Below are 17,281 nucleotides of genomic sequence, written 5' to 3'. Positions count from 1 at the left end.
TGAGCACACAAAACAAGTCAAATGAGGAGTCCATATTTCAGTACAGCAACCCTGCAACTGCAGTTATTTCAAGCAGAGCAGTATCAGTGTAAGAGACTGGTAATATGCCATTTCAGATTATTCTACGTCCTAGAAATCAGGAACTTTTTTAACGCTTGTTATACCTATTGTCATGTACCACAGCACACTGAGTTACTAAACTGTCCAAGTAGTATCACTGAAATAGTCCTCTTACCATCTACAATTACCCTCAGCCAAGACTATTCATCAAGATTAAACTGATTCCATCAATTATTTGGGACTAATTCCTTTGTGAAATAGATAATTCTGAATTAAATAGCTATGGTAAATCCTATCAGATACTGCAGTATAATATTACAATTAGCTAAAAAAATGTCATACCCTTCTTCTGTTTTCACCTTCTTCCTGCCTCTGTCGTTTTCTTTTCTCTAAAAATAAAAAACAAAAGTGTCTGAGCACCATACTAGGAAAATCATTAGCAATTTTTTTTAAACAAACAATAAAAATCCAAAGTTAACTAGCAAAGATTCTTATTGAAATACATGACTCTTACAATTAAACAAAAACAAAACAAAAGCCATCAAAATTATTGTCATGTTGGTATCCTGGGTCATAGCATAACATATGGATACCAGCTGGCAAAGCAAAAATAAACCAAAAAACCAAACCCTTAGAAATAACTGGAAAAGTTACGACATTAAGAAAACACTTCAGCATTTTTGAATCAAGACCTTGATGAAGTTCTGTGAGGCCCAGCCTATGACCCAAATACTTTGTGTCCATATCTGTTATAAAGTTGGAAGTATAACATCACAGTATCAATGTCATCATAACCTCTTGTGTAAGGGAATAAGAGACTTTGATCTTTCTCCAAAAAAAAGAAATACTACTACTCTAAGTAAACACAGCTTTTGTTTTCCATCAACTATGGGAATAAAAGTATTCCATAATATAACCCTGTATCCAGAAATTTTAATTTCTAAACATTTATTCAAAAATCACAAAAGCTTTTAGCAACTTCTAAGAAACACTTTAAATAAAAACTAATGTAAAATAAGAAGCTTTCCAAGCCAGCAGATAATTCCAGTTCTACACCAAAACATGCTTTCTCTAATAAAACACTGCTAGCTGACATAGCAAAAAAGACAAAAGGAAATGACTGAATTTGTGCAGCTCAATCAATACACTTAAAAAAGGAAGATTAGTTTGTTGATGATAAAGACAATTTAAATGTTAACCATCCTTTATGACAGATTACACAAGCACCTGCTAAGGTATTATTTGATCAGTAACACACTGTAAAATATTTAGAAGTATCTAAAAGTCAGGTACTAAAACTGGTACTTCATTTAGGATGTCAAATGAAGTCCATTGGTAGACTTTACATAGCAAGCACAGTGCTGTAAGTTTATTGCAGTTTGTGCTGTGGCCTTCCTCAGTATAGCTTTCAAAATACTGACAGACAGTAAGCTTTTTTTTCCTGCAACATTTCAGACAAATTTAATCCAGAAATATATCATATGATGAGGAAAAGGCTGAGGTACTTAATGCCTTCTTTGCCTCAGTCTTTAAGACTAAGACAAGTTGTTGTCTGGGTACCAGTTTCCCTGAGCTGGAAGGCAGGGATGGGGAACAGAATAAAGCCCCCAAAATCTATGGGGAAATGGTCAGTGACCTGCTACCCTGCTTGGACACACACAGGTCTGTGGGGCCAGATGGGACCAACCCAAAAGCACTGAGGGAGCTGGTGGAAATGCTCACCAAACGACCTCCCTTTAAATTTTCACCTGGGTCACAACAACCCCATGCAATGCTAAAGGCTCAGGGCAGAGCAGTTGGAAGGCAGCCTGTTGGAAAAGGACCTGGGAGTGCTGGTTGACAGCACTGTGTGCTCAGGTGGCCAAGAAGGTCAGTGGCACCCGGCCTGTACTAGCAACAGTTTGGCCAGCAGGACCAGGGCAGTGACTGGTTTTAGTTTTCGCCTTTTTTTCTTTACATATTCTCTGTATTCTTTACACATATATTTGTAACTTTTTGTATTAGTAGCTAGTTTTTCCAGTAATTTTCTGTGGCCTTTCCCTAGGCAGAAAGACAAAACAAATTCCAGAGCTCCAAGCCCTGGGGGGTACAAGGCCCCCATCCCATCTTGGTTCTTCCTGGCTACCAAGGTCAAGAACAACTCTTTGAGATAAATTTCACAGACAAAGTACAGCTAGTGCAGAGGAAGGATTTGGAGCACAAGTCTGATAAGGAACAGCTGAAGGAGTTGGAGGTGTTTAGCCTGGAGAAGAGGAGGCTCAGGGGAGACCTTATCACTCTACATCTCCCTGAAAGGAGGGTGTAGTGAGGTAGGGGTTGGCCTCCCTTTCCAAGTGACAAACAACAAGACAAGAGGAAATGGCCTAGGGAAGTGGTCCTAGGGAAATTTGGGTATTAGGGAAAAAAAATCTTCACTGGAAGTGTTGCCAGGCACTGGAATAGGCTGCTGGGGTAAGTCTGGAGTCAAAATCCCTGCAGATATTTAAAAGATGTGTAGGTGTGGCACCTGGGGACATGGGTCAGTGGTGAACTTGGCAGTGCTGAGTTAAGGGCTGGACTCAATCTTGGAGGACTTTTCCAACCTTGACAATTCTATGGTAGTATGATTTTGTGGGAAGACTGACAGAGGACCTAATTTACCTCTTCTGATTAGCTCTTTTCCTTCATCAATCAAATCAGAGGTCATTTCGCTATCCCCCATGAACTGCTGGAATCCCAAAAGATTCAAACAACGCGTTCCTAAACTGGTAAAAGAAGAAGCAATTTCCTTTGTTAATTTACAATTAGTAGTTTAGATATGTTACAAAACAAAATGTAAAACAAACTATTCAGAACTGTATGGACAATCCAACTAAAAAGGAAAAACACAGAAGACAAATTATTACACCAGCTGAGAAAACAGAAAATTCAGAACTCAGAACAATAACTGGTGACCCAGAACAGTAGGGTGACCTAGGTGACCCAGAACAGTAACGCATTCCTAAATACAACTGAAAGTGATGGAATAACCCTATTCAAATGGCGAGATTGAAATGCATATAGACTGAGAGTAGTGCAAAAGACACTTGCTTTGAATGTTCTCATATAACAGAATTTGTACCTGTAAAATGTCATCAACTCTTTTTTGCCAGAAAACAATCATTATAAAAATTCTGCTTATTATGATTTCTGTGTTTTTGAAACAGTAGTAACATAGGAAAGCCACTTTCACTTCAGATTTCACTTGGAAGAAAATGTGGCATATTTTTAAGCTGTAGGGATGCTGGATGCCCTTTTGGATAGCCATTGGGCAGCAGTCAGATAGCAAGCTTGCTCCACCGTTTTTTAGCCAGTCCTGGAACTACATAGCATGAAACAACTTTCACCTTTTCAACTTCATACCAGAAAACGCAACTGCTGTTTTTGTACTGTTTTCCTTCCTCCAAACTGGAGCATTGATATCAAGCTCAAAATCAGCTTTATTGTACATTTAGGCTGAAAATTCTTTTTCTTATACTACCTAAAATTTAGGACTGCTGGATCAAACACAGGAGATGGCTTTCCTCAATAGATTTTAATTCAACCTTCAGTTTTGCATATATCTGAATTAGCAGAGGTCATTAAAGAAACTCTGTTTCAGTTTCTATTCCTCCTTTTCACTATGGCGTTCAAGGCCCAGGACAACCATCATGGACAAGAAGTAACATAAACTCATTTCTCTTTTCTTGTCTTTGGCTTTCCTGTGTGTTGTTTGTTTTGTTTGTTTTTTTAGCTCCACCACCACTTTTGTCACTTAATCTAAAGGTAAGCAGGAAGAACTCTCAACTAGATACTTGTCTTAATATCTATAGATGCACATACAGTATTAATGGACATCCAAGGCATTTCACTACGTTGTACTTGACTAGAAACATATACATTGCTTCTGATTGAATGGTAATATGAAATTGAACCTATTATATAAATGTAGTTCAGCAAGGTCAGACCAAGAGTATCTCACCCCTTACAGTGTTCAAAAGCAGACATTTTAGAATTATAAAGCAAGAATGTAACAATGTTTTCGCCAATTACCCTCCCAGCCTCCAACAAACTGTGGCTTAGGGAAACAAGACCAAATTATTTAAACCAGTATGCGTTACCAGGAGTTTGGTAACACATCAGAAGCTTGTTATGAGTCTGTTAGAAAGTTCAATACCTAATATTGCTGCTAGTGCTTCTTAATTTATTAGAAAACTTTGCTGAAAACAGCTTCCTCATGGTAATTTTAATCTCAAAAGCAGAATCTAAATGTCCCCAGGCTCCAAAGTTTGAACAGATCATCCTTCAAAATCTAGGAATGAAGTTTAAATTAACTCAGTTATGAGTTAATACAATCTATATTCTTAAAATGTACACATTTCACCTATATAAATAGCAATCTATGGATTTAGGTTTGCATTTTTATTAAAATGATACAACTCAACTCCTGGAAAAAGGAGTACTGAATCTCTTCTGGAGTTAGAAACAAATTTTTTTAACGTAAAGAAGCATGGAGGATCTGTCTTGCAAATCACTTACCTGAAGTATGTAGCAATACAGAGAATGACAACAAGCATTGGGTAGTATATATAGAATCCATCTGCAACAAAGGACAGCACTCTCATGGATCCCATTATCTAGAAAAAAAAATCCACAAGAACAAGCCCTAATTAGCTATATTCTACATAAACCCATGAAGATTGTGCCTTCTCACATAAATATACAATCCTTTACAGTTACTGAAACAAAGGCAATATTACCACAGACCTGCTTGAGAATAAGCAGATTACCTCCAACACTTTGAGGTTTCTAAAATGCTAGATTTTGTGGTCTTACCTACTCCAGAACAAGGGCCAATCTGGTGGATTTTTTCATCTGCTGTGAAAAAGTGTCTCTAGACAACACTAAGAATTTAGTTACTAACAACAAAGATATGAGATGAAACAGAAACCAGTTCTTCAATAAAACCAAACTCACTAGTTTTCAGTAGGAAGTTAGGATTGCCCCCAATCAATAGGGATGCCCCACACGCTAAAGCCAGTGAAAGCTAAAACTAATAGGAGTTTGTATTAGGAAATGAAGAGCACCCTGAACTCTAAAATACAATACTTTACTTTCTTAAGATAAAGAGGCAAAAATGATGATTCCTAGAAATCATTACCAAACTCCTGGTCTATAACCAAGTACTTTCACCCTGCTGAGAAGATTGAAAAGATTTGAATATCGGAATCTTACTATAAGACAGATTTTAAAATACTTGGTCTATTCTCCAAACCATATTCAAAGCTCAAATCCACATTTTCTTACTTACAGATGTATAAGCAGTTGGCTGAGTGTTTCTGTGAGAGATTGTTGCATCCATATGGGTCAAGCCCAGAAAGTTCAAGCACAATGGTGGAGTAAGACGGCAAAATAACCTGCACAAATGCAAGAGGCAACAGCATTTAGAAGTTTCTTACATTTACTACAAAATCGTAACTGGATCTATCATAGAATAATGATGCAGAGCTCATTAGGAATTAAACCCATAAATTACAAATTAAAGAATGTAAATGGAAGTTTCACGCACATTTTCAATTCAGTATTTGATAGAACACCTGTAAAACATATACCAAATACTCACATGCCACTGAAAAGGAGACTGTATGCATCTGTCTGATGATGTGAAGCTAAGTAATAATAGTTAAATACACGGATCCTGAAGACAGTAGAGTAAACACAGATACTTAGGAAAAAGATGGTAAGAAAACAGGCCATCTGGGGGAAAAAAAAGTGTTGTTAAGTTGTTTAAATGTAGAACTCTACTAAAGGTTTCAATGTATTCAGCACATAGCCTGTCACATATAGAGACCATCTCCAGCCATAATTTTTCATTTTGAGATGCGAGAACATCACCAGCTCTAAGAAGAGTTTCAGGAGTTTTTCTGAACAATTTAAACTGGGAATGATAATTGTAACATTCTACACATAAGCTAACACAGTTGACCCTAGAAACATTCTACTACTTCTTGTTACGTAAATAAAATTGCTATAATTGCCTCAGTAATTACTATGACTGATCTGGCATTTCTTCCCACAAGAAAAAGGCATAAACCCAAGTGGTTTTGAATCAACTTTTCCTAAGTATACTGGAATTTTTCAGCTCAGTATCTTTACTGATAAATAAATTTGTGCACACATATGCTAGCCACACCTGTGACTGGATTCCTGGTCATCAGCAAATTCCCGTTTAGGAAACTGAGGTCACACACATGACTGATTACACAGAAAGTTTAATTAACACCTATGCTCCAAGCTAGTGTTTCAGAAATTACTCTCCACATGATACTCAAGCCAGCCTTCAGCCTTCAGGGTCATGCCTTCACCTGGTATTTGAGAGTTTTAACAAGTGGCAAAAGGCAGACTTCCTCCACAGATACAAAGTTTGCTACCATACATTTAGAGACCTTCTGAAAGTTCACAGATTATATAAAGATTTGTTTTTAAATCTGTTTTATCTACCGCTGTTATCAGAACCATTTATCTGAAAATATTTTTGTCAAGTGATTATCTCCAACTTACCTCTATGTATATGTAATTATATGTCTTTTCTGCCAGCTGTATGAAAACCGCGAATAGCGACAGAACTGGATTTGTGCTGAAAAATGTGCACTCTGACCACACAACAATTACAGAGAATGTGGCCAGCACAACTGCAAGAACTCTGTAAAACCATGGTCGCAGAAGGCATTCCCAGTACCACTCTGGAAAAAACAAACACACGCACACATATCCGGAACAGGTTAATGAAAATTGCACAACCAGAAACAGAACTCCCTCACAAAAGGCTTCAAACTTTGCTAATGCTTAATTGCAACACACAGCTGCTACCAAATTTGTAAATAAAATTTAGGTTTATGGCAGCATAAATTAGTATATGATAGCTATTCCATTACATAAATGCATTAATATTGCAGACTTGCTTCCCTCTACTGCAGCTGAACTTTTTACATAAAATTGGCTCTTTTTACAGAACGGTATCAGTTTATGGCTTGACATACTCAAAATCTGCATGACAGCACTTACCAACCGTTGGTGTGTAGAAGTACTGAATAATTTTATTTTCTGGTTCCTGGGAATGAAAGGTATGAACAAACTGCCGAGTTGCACTGCTTTCATTTTTTGCCACATCTTCTAGGTAAAATGCTTGCTCTAAAAGAATTTGCCACTGGACCTGTGTACGACGATGTCTCTGTACTGAATAGATTACCTATAATAAATTGAAAGAAATCAGGGTTACAAGGTACTCATTTCAAACAATGGCAGAAAATCCTTGCAAAATCTCTTGAAAATGTGTGCACTGCAGAACTGCAAAGAACAATTCTGTATATTCAAAAAAACCAGGTAGTTAATTCTCTAAATGTATGTCATAGAAGGACTACATACATGATTACTGAGTTTTGTAGCTTTTTCATCACAAACCATTTGTAGCAGTTAAATCCTACTTTTTCCAACCTACCACTTTATTTTTGCATCTCAGTGAATACCAAGCTTTTACTAAATTTTTTTTTCAGAATGCACTGTCAATCAACCACTACAAGGCTTATTCACAGACAGCTATAATACTATCAAGATGTAACACAAGAAGGACACTTATTACACATCCAGAACTTCGATCACTTGGGATATTAAATTTCTGTGCTTTCTTTCACCAAGAAAAGTTTCTGTTAAGTAGCTTACACCCACTATACTCAACCATCCAGACAAAGTGCATTCAAAATCTTTGACTATCATTTACTCTCATTACATTAGCATAAGTGAGGCATTCTTCTGTCTATTAGTATACCTGCTTGTGAAGTTTGGCCAAACTTTTTTCACTGGGATAACTGTTCTGTCTTTCATCAAAATCTTCATAATCATCCATGTTCCTACCCATTCTTTCCTGGTACTCAGTAGGGCACTGGAAGGAAAAGGGAAAATTAACTGGGAGATGAAGGAGTGGCAAGCAGTCTTTGCTTATTATTTGTGAAAATTTGGGGCACTTCATGCAACTGAAAAGGTCACTCTAAGCATACATTTTTCTCTTTCTACAGCACTCTCTATACAAAATATATCTGATAATTACATACATCATAAGAAAGCATTTCACAAAGAATTTCAACTCAGACTCTCAGAAACTCAAGATGTCAACTACAGATTTTATATTAAAAGCAAGAGAGAGTAATGTACAAGTATTCTGTATGTGCAGGAAGCACCTCCCCCCAGCTTAATAATTATGGTTGAAGATGAGCAGTTGGTTACCTTTTTCAGTATTGTATCAACACATTTCCTCAAGGGGTGGTTATATTTGATACTCTCACTTACTTTACGGACTTCCTGTTGAGAGAAAAAATAACAGAGTAGCTTAATGCTGCTAAATTTAAAATGTGAATTAAATAAATTTTTTGTAAATTACATCTTTTTACTGGTCAGTGAGGGTTGCAGCCCTCCCAACGGGAAAAGACAGCCATCAAAGCTTGAAGAAAAATACAGCTTCCTAAAAGCCATAGCTTTACTAAATACCTCATAAAAGGTAAGTGAATTATTTGTAAAGAACACCTAGGTATTATTTTAAAAACAAACATCAGTGTGCAACACTACTATACAGATGTGTGGAAGATTTGTTTCTGTGCATGAAGGCTGAAATGGAGAAGACTTTCATGTTTAAGTTATAGATAAAAAAGAGACAAAGAGGAAGTCCCACTAACTGACTCGATGCATTGACCACCTCTTTAGGAAGCTTGTTCCAGTGTGAGACCACCCACCACCCCTATGGTAAGGAAATGCTTCCTCACATCCAGTCTGGACCTCTCCAGACACATCTCTGAACCGCTGCAATGCATCCTGTCACTGGCTACCAGAGCATCTCCCTCTCCAGGCACTTGAACAATGCTCTCAGTAATTTCCTTCAACTTTTAGTCACCACAGAAGTGGTCAGACAGCTGGATCAGGTGACTCTTGTTGGTCCCTTCCAGTGGAAATATTCTGTTTTAAGTGCTATCCTCGTAAAAAAAAGTCTTCATTGCTCATTTTCTAGGAAGTTTTGTAGTTACGTCCCACTTAGGCATTTTTAGCTGTTTTTAGCAGTTTCCTCAAAATGCTATTACTGATGAATAAAGATTCTACTACTACTTATAGTGACACATAACACAATTTCCACCCTACCCTACAACAGGTCACACATATTATTCCAAGCCATGGTAACCCAGCAGTAGAACCAGGAACAGCTATTCAAAGGGCTGGATTTCCACTCTGTTCTTGAACTACATTAGAGCCTATTGCTCACAGACATTTAACAACAGAGTCTCAACAGAAAGTTTGAAAAAAACAATTATCTATTCTCTTATCAAAAAGCATTTAAGTGTGGCCCCACAATGTGGAAACTCTTCTCAAGATTCCAGATACACACTGTGAGCAGAGCATAAAAGAAGAAGCACACAATTTGAACACTAGTGGAACATCTGTACACTGACTGTTCAACCTCACTCTGAAATGTTATTTGTTAGTGACCAGTATTGCTCCAAAAGGGTCAATAAAAGAATAGACTCAACAAATAATGGTTATCAAGTTGCAATGACTTTTAAGTTCATCACAGCAAGGACTATTTTTGATTTGACTTTTGCACAGGGTCGAGTGTTATCGAGTGGGACGCTATGATCATTTTCTGAGTTTACAGGTATTTTACAGTAAGGTCATGCTACAAGTGTTCAACACCAGCAAATTCAGACACAACTAACAACGGTCTTCACCTTTTTCACAGGGAAAGCTCATTACTTACCTCCATAATATCCTCTAAATTCTCCTCTGCATCTGCTTTTTCAGTCATCAGTTTGGCAGCTTTGAAATAAGTCTTCATGAGTAGATAACCCCTCTTGGCCCCATTCCAGTGAGAACGAGGGATTTCCACCAAACCATAACCCAAAAGCAACACAAGAAGGAACAGACCCCATGTGTTTGCAGCAGCTATTCCAATAGTCTGAAGTTGGTTCCTAAGGAAACAAAAAATTATGTAAAACCCAAACTCCTATCCTGCCTGCAAGAAACCAGCCTTGATGTATCAAGATGAACCAGTATGGCTTTCAAGTTTACAGGAACAGACTTGTTATCACCTAAATTTTTGCCTGGAGGCAGCCTGCTACTTGGCCATATTTAAAGCTGCCACAATTTCCCTGTATCTCCCATGTTTCTGCCCACTATGGAGGGAAGACAAGAATTTGTTTGTTCTCAAACAAACTGTTCTCCTAAGGGAATATGTTCCCTTAGGAAACAACATGAACTTATCAAACTTACTGAAAGTGAGGTCAAAACAGCATAATGGCAGTCGCTGTAAGAAGCCTCAGAAGCCAGGATTTGTACTCAGAATACTGTGTTCAGAAATTTGCATTAAGATTTGTATTCCATCTCCTATGGAAGACTACTAGCAATTTACAGATGTCAATTATTTTAACTTTACTTTTCACCTTCAAAGTCTACAGCATTCAGATGCATTACACAGGAAATACTGATTTTTTGAAACATGTTGTTCTGAAAACACTGGAAGTTTCTGCACTAACTTTGTAAATGTGTTTGTATGGAGAAAAAAGCACCATTGCAAATACAAGAGGATTCCTCTGCTGTACATTACAAAATAAGAAAACCAAAAACCAAATTTGTATAAGTACTCAAAAAAGACCTTTTCATATAAAAAGTTAACATAACTTTCTAACTGCCTAGCAAAATATTGCAAATAAAACTAGTCTTTTTAGAAAGACCCATTTCTGTAAGAATTCATCCAAGTGCTTACAACATTATTCTTACCATTGTAAATTGAAGTTTGGGTTTACAGCCACATATATTAGAAATGCTCCAAAAATCAGCAAGTAAGTGCCATAATAGATAGCATTCTCAATCAAAGCAGTTTTGATCTTTCCAGTGATGGAGAACCCGCCTGATCTAGCATATGACTGCATGAAAGGTAGCAGAATCCTAGGACAAAAGGAAACAAACCAAAACCACATCAGCCAATCAAAAAAACCCACCAACCCCCACCAAAAAAATCTCCCAAACACCCAAACCAACAACCCCCCCAAAAAGAGTACTTTAGCAGTGTCAGGTTACTGAGGCAGAGGTGTTAAAGTTTAAGACTCCCAAGCTTCTAAGAAATTAGCTACTTAAATGTTTTTATTCTAGATGTACCTGTCTGATGGCAAACCTTAAACAAGCTGCAGATAAAAACAATACAGTTAGCTTTACTATGAAAAAACTGCGATAAATAAGAATGAACTACCAACCCTGATATCCTTGAGTAACTACAAAAGTAAGTATTTGATGACAGGTTGACCAGAAACCACACAAAGCACAGACAACCCAAACCCCCATAGACAAATTTTTTCTGTAGTTTTATATAATATATCCAATAAAGCCAAATAATTTACGATATTACTCAAAAATCACCCAACTTATTCATGGAATTATTTTGGTATCTGGTTGCCAAAACCTCATTTTTTTCAGATAATCTATCCATAAACACCCACATGTGTAAATTGCTCAGTTTCAACTACAAAAGTGAACCAAGGGTAAATGACTGCCACCTGAAATTTGCTTCCGCAGAAGCAAGAGAAAAGAATACACCTAAGTGAGTACAGTAATTATTACAGAAATTTCACTACTAGCAAATAATATACAATTTAAAAGCTCTTTGCCATAGTGATACACATTTTTAAAGAACGCTATGACTGTTAAAATGGTGCACTTAAAAACTATATCATAGTCGTCACCATATTCTTTTGCCTTACCTACCATGTTAAAAACTGAGATGTCCAATATACAACACGCCAGAAAATTGGCATAATTCCATCAGGAATATAACTCCAGGGTTTGAAACATTTTTGCTTGCTGTTACAATGTAAAGAAGATTACTGTTAGTTGTAGAGCATGAGTATGAAAAGCATTTTCTATAAATTCCTATCTAGAAAGGTCTTTGAAAAGAGCATAGAAGTAGTACAATACTATTCAAGTACATAGTCAACAATCACCCACCTCCCAAATACATAAACTGAATGATCACCTAGAACTATTTATCATTTTCCTAACCACAAATAATGTATCTAGATAGGACATCTTTCTTAGAGAAAAAAACAGAAGCTCAAAGATTGAAGAGGAATACTGAATAAAGAATTTTAAGGTTACATTTTTGGTTTTTAGTAGTAATTACTTCATGCACAGAAATAACGCTTCTTCAGACAAAGAAGCATTAAACTTTAGTTAGTACAGCAGGTTTTAAAAAAATATCTAGGGACACCATCATCTAAAGAATTTAGTTGTACAAAAACCACATTCATTGTTTCTTCTGCCACCCAGCTGGATTCAGTCAGTCTTATATAAATTTTGATTCAGTAAGCCAATACTCTTCTGACAGGTAGTGTTCACTTCAGAAGACCAGAAAAGCCATATGAGCCATTGCAGTAAAAAAAACCCAAAAAACAAAGGACAAGGTGTCCACCTTACACAAAGGCAGTTCGATTTTTTTTGACACACCTGTCTGGATAACGAAGCAAGGGTGAGTCAAAGGGCAATAAAGTCAATTTAGATAGGATTACCTAATTAGAAATAATTAGAGTTTTCCAGGGTCAAACTAGTTAAGCCTGAGTTGTAAGTTTTTATGGGCACAGCCTAAATATTTTCAAAACTATCAAATTAAGATAGAATGACAGGTAGTGTGACTAAAGGTTTCAACATCTCTCCTATGAAGACAGGCTGAGAGAGCAGGCGCGGTTCAGCCTGGAGAAGAGAAGGTGCCAGGAGACCTTACAGCACCTTCCACTACCTAAAGGTGGCTTATAGGAAGGAGGGAAATGGACATTTTATATGGGCAGAGTGACAGGACAAGGGGCAATTGTTTTCAACAGAGGGCAGGTTTAAATTAGAGATTAGGAAGAAAATCTTTACTGTGTGGGTGGTGAGGCACTGGCACAGGTTGCCCAGAGATGCTGTGGATGCTCCATTCCTGGCAGTGTTCAAGGCCAAGCTGGATGGGGCTAGTGAAAAGTGTCCCTGCCCCTGGCAGAGGATTGGAACTGGATGACCTTTAAGGTCCCTGCCAACCCAAACCATTCTGTGATTCCATGAAAAAAAGTTTGTCTGAAGCTATAGGTAAATTGAAAGGTTACTGAATAGTTTTTAAATTGTGTATATACTTAACTAGGTTTAATTAACATGGACTGGGTGGTCTTAAGTCTAGGGTGCAATGTTGCAGCACTAAGTCTGTCATTTCACCATTTCACCACGCTTCCAGGCCCTGTTCTGGGGCAGCAAGACTGGCAATACTTTGCATTGATACATCAGCTGACATCTTAAAGGCTCTGATCATCTTACACATAACTACACTGCACACATCAACAACACAGGGAAGCAGCCAGTGTAGGCTAACAGATGAGCAGCCACGGGAAAGAGCCCACATTTAGGGAAAAATCTCCAAGTTTAGGGATTCCTTTCTTCCTGCCAGGACAAAACTAGCAGGTTATCATTACTCTAGTGGAATACAGTAGATTTCAGATAACTCCAATTATCGTATATCAAATAGCATATATCTATAATTGCTTATTATAATTACATATGTAATTATAATAAGCAATTAGATATGCCGCTTACATATAAGATAAGATGCTAATTTCATTTATAAGGCATAAAATTAGATTTTCGGGTTTAAAGTCTTTAAGATTGCAAAGGATAAGCATTCACCAAAGCCTCTCCTCATAACCAGGATTGCTCAAAAAGCTTAGTCCTGTTGCTTTAACAAAAAAAGGGAATCTAGTGCCACAAAAAAAAGAATAGTTCCCTAATCAGCTAGAACTACTACATAATTACAGTGTAATTACTCCCAGCAGATACAGATTCACTTTTCCTCACCTCTTCCCTCACTGTCCTGTATATTTACAAACTTCAAATTTTGCATCACACAGATAACACTTGTTTATTAGTTTTAAAAAAGAAAATCATAAAATACAGTCTAAAGAAAAAAACATGTAGCTCATACCTTGGAGCAAGAGTAACATAGGAGCCATTACTTTCTGCAGGACTGGAGTTAACCGCAAGTTTGCACCGATTATAAATAGTCTAAAAGACAATTTATTTTATATCAGTGACCACAGAGGTATAATACTTATTTAAAAGTAGTAAGTCCTATTTTAAAGACATTTCCTATACTCCAGGTTTACATCTGGAATTAATTATACTAATAAACATTCAAATCAACATGCAATCAGCAATCAAGTAAGAAAAATGCTGAAAGTGTCCTTATGCTGCCTAAACAAATAAAAAGAATTGTTATAGCCATATAATGAAATTTTAAAATGTTTGAAATCTATTTGTTACCTGATGAGATCAACAAAAAGTAAAATTAATTATAAACACAGACACTGTCATGTTTAATTTATTAAGACACTACACAGATTTCTTTGGTGTTTCTAAGCAATGGTCTTTTGCAATCATTAGTTTAGAGAAATACCATACCCATTTGATGCAATTAAGCAGGAAGTCTTGCACGTTTCTTACCGTACTGACATCCAGAGGCAGTATGAATACAATCAGGAAACAGAGATACCAAGCCAATAATGTTGCTATGATCACCAGCCTATGCTGTTTCTTGAAGTCTCCATACCGGTGAAGTAGGAATAAGGCCAGGAAAAAGACAAACACTATCTCGAGGCCCAACGCTGCACCACTCATTGTTAAATGTTGGCTCCAGCCACACCACACCGGCTCGGGAAAGCAGATCAGAACTGCAAGACAAAAAGACATTTAATGACATTAAAATCTCTGGAAGATACTTACATGAAGAGTTGTTGAATGGACACTTTAAAACGTCTTAACAGACTTCTCGTACTTCACATGATCAGGACCCTGATCAGACAAAAGACAAAGTTTTTCAGCAAGGTGCCCTGAAGACCTCTGCAGAAATCAAATTTACAGCAACATATTAGAACAACTACTGTTCATCACCTTGATATACAACAGATTCAGGAAGCAAATCTTGGCCCCTGAACAGACTACCTAGCCCAACTTTAGGTCCAGTACAAACTTCAAGATGAAAATCTATCCTGCTCTTTTTTTCCCTTTTAAAAGTAATCAACTAATTTGGACAAAGGGTTATATGTTACAATTAAATGTTTCTGGATAGCTAATGAACAACTTTTTTAATGGAATGTGCCTCAAATACATATTTGAAGTCTGTACACAAGAGTTAACAGAGCGTAAAATCACAGCAAAGTATGTGTTAGTCTACTTGTATTGTACTTCTCTTAGGTTTGAAATTTCAGGAATTTCTATTCACCTTCCTACTCCTCTTGTGCTCTTCAGAGAAACAAGGGTCTCAATTCATTTGGTATTAGTTAGCCATGATGTATTTTTGCTTTGCTCGTCCTTCTGTGTTTAATTACTCTGTCACAGTCAGGAGTGCTGTAAGTGGCTAGAAAGTTCATACAGCTTCATACAGACAAGCTATTATGTGAAGGGACAGTGAGCTGCACAAATCCTTTACAGAAAATTCACTGACTTGTTACACTTTTATTTAAACTGCTTCAAACCTTTTAATAAGCATCATTTTACCACTGGCATTTAAAGCATTATAAAGAAAAAAAGAAGTTTATTACTGTGGCCAGTCTGACTTGCCTCCATCAAGATTAACATTTAGGTGGCTTGATTTAAGTGAAATAGTTTTTGCTATGGCTTTGCTGTTAAGACTTTCAGTACTTCCACTCTTCTGGAGATTTAGAAGAAATACTATTACTAAAATTCCCCTCTACTTACTTTTAAATCCCTTTAGAATTTGGTAAAGTGAACCGTTTCTTCTACTAATTTCTCAGTAAACTGCTTAAGCAGATCTGTTATGCTTGAGGGCACTAAGCAGTGAAAACTCTCTTATTTGCACTAAAAAAAACTCTGAAGTTGTGATGCTGTTACTACCTTGAGGACACAGAGGAACAATTATTCTGTGATTTTTTTTTCCCCTCAAAAATTTGTTTCTCCTCAGTTTCTACTTTCTTCTTTGAATTTCAAACAGTAAGAGGAGTCTGTTTACTCCATATTGGCTGCGACACATAGAGCATTCTATATTCTGAAAATAACTCAGGTTACCTTCCTGTTTGTTGTCAAAGATGCACATACTTTTTCTTTTCTGCCTTTCATCAAACATGTTTATCAAACTATCTACACTTCTATTAGGACAAAGCATCCCCTTACCATCTGTCTATACTCTACTTTAGCTAGATCATTTGTACATTAAAAATCCAGGATATCTAATCCATTTCTCAATCACATATTTGAAGCAAGTCCTTGACTGTTCTATTGTACCATTCATGTTTCCTCTGAGAAGTCTTTCATATTTACAGTATAGCAGCAAATTCCAAAGAAGCAAAAATAACAAAACAATTATGTATCAGCTTAATTAAGGCACTGCTTTCTGGCAGTGGTAGCTTTTGGTGCCCATTATAGCCACACCTTTTACTACGTAAACAAAAAAATTATACAGCATACACTCATTAGTCACAAGTTTTATTACAGTCACACCTAAAAAGCTGCTATCAAAACAGAAGGTGAAAAGTTTTTGTGCAAGATGCTGCACTCAGCTACTGTTATTAGGGAACTTCCAGAAATATTATAAAAATGTACTGAATATGCTAAAATAAAGAGCAACTTGAGTCCTACCACAACTTAACTCACTTTCAAAGACAAAAGTGACTTTGCAGTTATCAGTAAACTACATTTTTATGTTCTTCCCTGGTTCCTATTTTAATCTTAAAATACAAAAAGAAAGGCCTATTTTTTCACAAGACTGCAACTAAAAACACTCTGTCTTGAATTAATGTATACACATTTTCAAACATTTTCAACAGTTTAAAATTTTTCGATAGAAACCATTTAAAGCCAGCTCTCCACATAAAGAGATTAAATGGAAGAAAATCCACAAAGTGAGAATTGCAATGCTTGAGAGGAGCTCTTCTGGTGAGCTAAATCCAACCCAACAGTGTAGACCTATCTGGGACCTGTGTTACTAGAATTAGACCTTAAAATATATTACAGCAGGCTATGAAGCCATGACTTCCTCTAGAAAGCAGCATTTCCTGAACCTGATTGTTAGCTCAAAGAAAGGTAAGCTCCTTACCCATCATCGTGTTCCTTCACTTCATTTAGACTGCCATCTCACTATTGGCATACAGCTACCTAGTAT

General features: G+C 36.8%; 1 protein-coding gene across 2 annotated transcripts in view; it reads right to left on the bottom strand.

Moving 5' to 3' along the window:
- The window catches only part of LMBRD2 (LMBR1 domain containing 2), a 32,618-nt gene that overhangs the window by 11,146 nt on the left and 4,191 nt on the right, over positions 1-17,281 (bottom strand). For both annotated transcript variants that reach the window (XR_014227279.1, XM_082301603.1), the window contains exons 2-15: positions 14,608-14,834; positions 14,090-14,169; positions 11,854-11,949; positions 10,873-11,040; positions 9,854-10,064; positions 8,338-8,412; positions 7,883-7,996; positions 7,123-7,306; positions 6,619-6,800; positions 5,681-5,814; positions 5,369-5,474; positions 4,597-4,694; positions 2,701-2,804; positions 403-449 (exon numbers count right to left, since the gene is read on the bottom strand). Coding sequence is in view for 1 of the 2 variants with exons in the window: in XM_082301603.1 (XP_082157729.1) it covers positions 403-449; positions 2,701-2,804; positions 4,597-4,694; positions 5,369-5,474; positions 5,681-5,814; positions 6,619-6,800; positions 7,123-7,306; positions 7,883-7,996; positions 8,338-8,412; positions 9,854-10,064; positions 10,873-11,040; positions 11,854-11,949; positions 14,090-14,169; positions 14,608-14,781 (1,773 nt within the window). In the remaining variant the exon portion in view is untranslated. The remainder of the gene's footprint in view (positions 1-402; positions 450-2,700; positions 2,805-4,596; positions 4,695-5,368; positions 5,475-5,680; positions 5,815-6,618; positions 6,801-7,122; positions 7,307-7,882; positions 7,997-8,337; positions 8,413-9,853; positions 10,065-10,872; positions 11,041-11,853; positions 11,950-14,089; positions 14,170-14,607; positions 14,835-17,281) is intronic.

This window comes from Coloeus monedula, assembly GCF_965178545.1.
Source record: "Coloeus monedula genome assembly, chromosome: Z".
Classification (NCBI taxonomy): Eukaryota; Metazoa; Chordata; class Aves; order Passeriformes; family Corvidae; genus Coloeus; species Coloeus monedula.
Note: the sequence above shows the minus strand (reverse complement) of the source record. Positions and strands in the feature narration are given on the sequence as shown.